We start from the raw sequence: 6205 nt of genomic DNA, 5'->3' as shown, positions 1-6205 counted from the left end.
GCAGGAATTAGCTCTTCGGAATATATCCTATTTCATCACTTATTTATATATGTCGATAATTTGCACTGCATGTCAGGGTGAAAAATAGGATTTTTATTCTAAAACCCATTAGTAAAGATTTTATGTTTAAAAAGGCAAGGAAAAGTTTGGGAGACCCTCTGCTTATGTTGGTCAGATAAATACAGTTAAATGCATGAATGAAGCTTCCTAAATTTGCAACACTTGAAAGGAATTAATCATTGTCCTCTGCTGTATGTACAGCAAGCTCCTGTAAACCCCTGTTGCTGCACCCAATTGCCTCTGTAATCAAGGAAGGCTACAGCTGAGCTCCAGCACAGACTACTACTGAGTTTGTTCTGTTTTCTCTGATTGGTTTTTTACATCTACAGTTAAATATCTTTTGTGAGAAGACAGGAAATATTTTGGTTTTCTGTCTATTGGCATGGATGGGGAGAGGGGGCAGAGAAAATGCACAAAATTGCCACAGGTGTGCAGCTTTTGCTTGTTGAATTGTTAGCATAAACATTTCAGGGTGCTATCCTTTTGGTCATAATCTTTCCGCTTGTGCATGCTGTGCATGCTTGACCAGGGAGGAAGAATGCATTCTAAACCAAATCTCAGCATGTCTCAGCAGGCATAAAATGAAAAGGAGAGGAAAAGCAGAGAGAAAGATTATCAGCCAAGAATCCTTAATGCTGCTTCAGAACAATGTTGTAAAGGCCTTTTGTGGTAACTGTCCACTGTCTAGAAATGAGTCATTTGGTATATAGCACATTGCAGTAATTAATCCTGTATCCTATAGGGAAGAGTACTGATTCTCCCTGGCTACTGTTTTTACCAGAAGAGATGTCTCTTGACGTGTTGCTGCAGTACGATTCCAATCTGTGAATCAGTACAGAAAAGTATACTTCTGCACTGAAATGCTCCATTATGCTCGTTTCTTAGGCAGAAAGCATAAGAGATCTCTCATTTCAAATTGCACGTAGTAGTGCCTGGTCTCCAATGTCAGTTTGCATTGTCCAGCATAAAGCACAGCTGCTCATCACACCATCCTGAACAGGGCAAGAAAAATGCAGGTTACTTGATAGGATCCACAAAGAGAGAAGAGAGGTGTAATTTCATTGACCTCTGAGCCAGTCTCATTTACATTAGCTGGGCTACTGTGGCTATTATTTTCTGTCACCTTAGGTCCAGTAAACAAAACGCTATCTCCTCCCATAGTGAAATTATAGGAAAATATGCATCTCAGCTTTTCCCATTGTTGCAAAATCAGAACAGTCCTTTGATTGTGACTTTCAATGAATATCCTACTCTATTTTAAAATGCCATTCATCTGGAGGATCTCTTTCATTGTACTAGGAAAGGAACCTTTCCTTCAAGTGAAACAGGAATCCTGTAGAAAATGGTAGATGTGTATGAACTGTATCTTTTTTCATAGAAAAAAGAAAAACGATATGTAGGTTTTATTATTATAAATTATAGCACAGTTATTTGTCTCACCTCTTTGACAGATAAACTAGTGCTCAGCAGGAGCAAGAGCTGTAAATAATCAGTTTACTATTTATACACTGAAATGGGAAACACATTTATGGGTAACAATAATAATTAGAAAACATTTATAAAAGCTGCTGAGTTGCTATTTGGTGCCACTGGAGTAAGCAGCTGTAAGAAAGCAAAAACAATCAGTGCAACTTCGGAGAGACTGAGAATGGGCTCCATGAGCTTAAATTGTCAGTAATAAAGATGTAACAGCTTCCAAACAAATTAAAGTCTTGATGATGTTCCCATTTAAGTGAATTAGACTTCTGACTAATTTTAATAAAAGTTGCCCTCAATGTTTAGGGTACTGATCTGAATACAGGAAAGAAAATTATTTGACACACAAGGAGGGTGTTTTAACTCCCCTATTAGAAAAGCTAAAATAAATGCATTTGTTTTGCCTTACTGTGATTTGCTGCAAGCTTCCCCTTGCTGGTATCCCGAGCATTGACCTTGATGCGGACCTCATCTCCCACTCCCTTTTCTTGTTTAGTCCCTTACCGGGGAATATAATTTCACTGGGGATTTAAACTTTGCATGCTGTGCAGAGAACCCCTCAAACTTCCTTTCTCGCGTGGTTTATTAGCAAGGCTAATTTATTAATGGAGCTGCACAGTCACTGCCTGTTTTGCTCTGTGTTGTTGCAGCAGGGTTGTTATACAACACTGATCTGCTGCAAGAGAAAATAATTCGGGTACAGAAGCTGCCTTTCAGAGCAGGGTAGGTGGTTCATCTGTTCTGTGTTTGCGTGGCTCGCTTCCCTTTGCTGTGGCCAGCTTTTGCAGGGGCTGGTATGAGAGCTCACGGTGCTGAAGCAAAGTTGCTTGTTAATTTTTCTTCTCCAAGGTCGAGGTGGAAGGCAGGGGGAAGGGGAGAACAACCTGGGTCTTGGAGCTGGTCTGAGAGCACTGTGGAGCTCCTGCGTGGTTTTAACACTGACGCTGACCTTCTGCTCTACAGTGTCACTTGCATGCATGAAACTGCTGTAAGATTGCTGAAGCTGGAAGGAGCAGGAGAAACTATTAGTGGTGGGATAAATATCCTGAAATCATCTTCTCCTGAGAGGATTTTGCAGCTAGGAGAGATATTTTATAGAGGTACATGATTGTCACTGTAAGTAAGAGGATGCTGCTCTGAGGACTAGGTCATAAACTTGTTCCTGGTGGCATTTCAAGCCATGACCTTCTCTAGTCAGTGAGGTGTTTTTCCTGAAGTACTTATGGCCTCTGGTTTAGCTCTCATAAGATGTCTGTGATAATGGGGAATATTGAGGTTGGACTTGGTCTTACAAGTTAGGTCAAAAGTCTTTCTTCTGGCCATTATCATGTTGTTATGATACTGCAGAGAATGGTTACTCCAGCAAGTCAGTACTGCTTCACATTGAAATTAATGGTGCCTTGCCAATGTGTAAGGACGCGACGTTGTATCATTTCATCTAAAGATCATACTTGCAAGCAGCAGCAAATGATGAGAATTGCTAACATATAAAAGATCATGCTTCGGGATTATCTGAATTAAACTCATTCCTTGCTGTTAGTCTTCCTGCAAGTGTGTTGCATACATTGTAGAATTTATTTGGTCAAATGTCTAAAATCATCATGTTATGAACATGGTTTTGTGAAACTTGGTTATATTTTTGGTCAAAATTCTTATGTTTGTTTACATCAAGGAAAATATCCCTTTTCTGAACAGTTCCTGTTAGATATAGATACAGCAGTGTCCGCAATGTAGTATTAGCCCACACATAGAGCAGTATTGAATTTTACACACTTCAGGTTCAAAATCATTGGCTGGAAGGAGAGAAACTCTAGCAGGAATTCAGTTTTATTTTGTCTTTGGTCTGCGGGTGCACCAGTTAGTGTTTAGATGGTGATTAATTATGAGCTACTCCTTGCCTTATGAAGAAATACAAGGTAAAGAAGGGAGGAAATGAAAATACTATACAAGGGAAGTGGGGCTATAGAAGATGTAAAGAAATTATCTCGGTTTACTGCGATGAGGAAGCAGGTAGGACATAGGATACAAATCCATAGGAGAGCAACTTCATTAGTTCTGTAGCTGAAAGAACAATGTCTTTCCTTTCAAAGAGCAGGATGGTCTAGTTATTTGAAATAGTAGGAGCTCTGGGAGCTGGATTAACAAGTTTATTGCAATCATGTAACACCTTGTATTGTTTTATGTAGAACTAGAGGAAGTGACGCACAAAATATAAAAGAGGAAAAATAGGAAGGAGGAAGAGTAGGACTTGGTGGGCAACAAAACTGTAACTGGAGTAAATGGCACTGGTGGCTCGGCATTGTGTCCCTGGAGTGATGAATGAGATCAAAATGTTTGGTGGCTGAAATAGCATGCGGGATGTTCCCCTGCCAGTTTATGAGTAAGAGAGGCAAAACCATGGGGTGATTCAGTACCTAAGTTAGGTTGGAGGAACTCCTCCACTGCCCCCATAAATGAAGCTGGGGGTGACTAACCTCCTGAAGCATGGAGGTCTAAAATCAACCAGTCTACATAGCCTCTTCTGACTATGGGAAAACAAATATGAGGAGTAGGGGAGGATTTGGCAATTTCCCTACCACTCCATAATTTTAAAGTAGTTTTTTTGTGTAGTTGAAACACAGAATACAGAATTGCTCATTCCATGCAACAGTGTTACAGAAGTTGATCAAATACTCTCCAATTATAATCAGTTGCTTTATATTAATAAAGTGATAAGCCTAGGCAGAAAAAGAAGGAATCACAGCGCTTGGAAAGGGAAAAGACTCTTAAGAATCATTCTCCTCTGCAGGTGCAACCTCAGCCAGCAGCAGTAGGTTAAGGCTATGTTACATGTTGTATAAATAGCTTGCATTTTCTGTGGTTGAGCTGCAGCATTTGCAGCCTCTCATGATGCAGTCACAGATCTCTATGCTTTTTTTTATGTTGGTTCTTTAGAGTTTGTCAGTAAAGCTGGTCACCTTTTAAATATGAAATTGTACACAAATATATATTAAGTCTACTTTAAAATCTGAGATTGGACCTTTATTTTGTTGTTCACTACTATGTAATCAACATAGTGATGTAGCAGAATACTCAGCAAATACTGACCGTCTCTTTTGTTATGCTTTTTAAACTCTCAAAGACTTTTTTTTTAAATAAGGAAGATAATTGCAGAATTTTCTGTGCTGTCTAGATCAAGAAAATGCTATGTTCCATTTTTTGCCTCAACTGTTCACTCATGAAAGAGGAAGAAATCTCATTTCATGGGAATCATTCAAAGCGTTAATAATCTCATTGCATCACTTTGCCTTCAAAATAAATAGTACAGTATCCTTTTAATTATACATACATTGTGGCTTAAAAAGAGACAAATGACAAAGAAAAATCTGCATGATAAAAGGGTCCTAAACTTGCAGCATCCCTTGATCAAGACTTATTAAGAAGCATTTGCTGCAAACTCCTTCCTTGCCTGTGTCTAAGCTTCCTTGAAACCCTATTCCAGTCCAACCACATCCAGTCAGAGCCACCACCACCACCGTCACTGTGGCATGGTTAAACGCAGCACTGCTGGGGCCTGCCAAGTGAGGGGCACAAAACTGGAGCAAAAACAGTCTCAAGTAGGGGTACAGTTAGCCTGGAACACGATTCTGCTCCTCTGTCCTTGATTCCCCTTCAGTGCAGTAAATAGCACTTATTTATTACTCGTTGCCATCGCAGTTATACAGCTTTTCTAGCAAGAACAAAGTGTTTAGGAAAGGCTCTTTAAATAGAGTTCCACATCACTCATTTCAATGGCTCGTTCAGCACCTGTTAAGAGTTGTGGAGGACTCTTGCGTATAGTGCAGGCTCCTTCATTTGCAGAATTTAATGTATGCTCTCAGATACCTCTCAGATTTTTGCTGAGCCTGTTCTGTCTCGATTTTGACTCTTTGTCTATAAATGACTTTTAAAAGCTGTTAATTTTTCTTTTTTTGTTTTCCTAACAGTATCAAGGACAAAAATAAAGGCGAACTAATCCCCCCAGTAATGAAGGAAACTGTATCCTACCTAAAAAGAAAAGGTGAGTTTTGTGTAAAAAGAGGACATGTCTTTCAGAACAAGGACAACAGTATGAAACTGTATAATGCTCAGTGTCTGATTCAGCGAAGTTTACAGCTACACAGGATATGTTTATATCCTAAACACCCGAGTGGCAATTGGGCACTGCCTTGAGAGCTTTGATGGATAGGGAATACTTATTGCCAGATTATTGTCCCACCATGAAAAAAACCCCTTAGGATTAGTTGGAGAACAGCAAAGGAGAGAAGATGTCTTGAAATACACATTGTCAACCCATATCATTGTTGGTTTTAAGTAGAACTCCCAGTAAAAATCAATGAGAAGTTAGCTTTTTATAGAACCAGTGGCCATAAAAACTCATTGAAAAAAAGGTGTTTGGCAGGAGTAAACCTGAAGTCCTCTGTTCAAAAAATCACATTTTTGCTGGCACTTACAGACCCTTTGACTGAAGTTCATATCTATAGTTACATTATATAAAGATACAGATCACAAAGACCAATATTTCAAATGGGAGCATCCAAATCTAAGTTTCCTGTATCACCTTTACGTACAGGGCAAAGAGAGGGTGGACTGTCAACCACTGGCTGTCCAACATAAAGGACTAAATATCATGGTGTTGTCTGTAGGGTAA

The 6205-nt window shown here is 39.4% G+C and overlaps 1 protein-coding gene across 1 annotated transcript in view; it reads left to right on the top strand.

Moving 5' to 3' along the window:
* The window catches only part of ARHGAP8 (Rho GTPase activating protein 8), a 56716-nt gene that overhangs the window by 29286 nt on the left and 21225 nt on the right, over positions 1-6205 (top strand). The window contains exon 8 of the mRNA XM_010187672.1: positions 5502-5575. Within this exon, the coding sequence (XP_010185974.1) occupies positions 5502-5575 (74 nt within the window). The remainder of the gene's footprint in view (positions 1-5501; positions 5576-6205) is intronic.

The sequence above is a fragment of the Mesitornis unicolor genome, unplaced genomic scaffold, assembly GCF_000695765.1.
Source record: "Mesitornis unicolor isolate BGI_N332 unplaced genomic scaffold, ASM69576v1 scaffold727, whole genome shotgun sequence".
NCBI lineage: Eukaryota > Metazoa > Chordata > Aves > Mesitornithiformes > Mesitornithidae > Mesitornis > Mesitornis unicolor.
The sequence above is the reverse complement of the archived record's forward strand: the minus strand, read 5'-3'. Positions and strand labels throughout refer to the sequence as shown.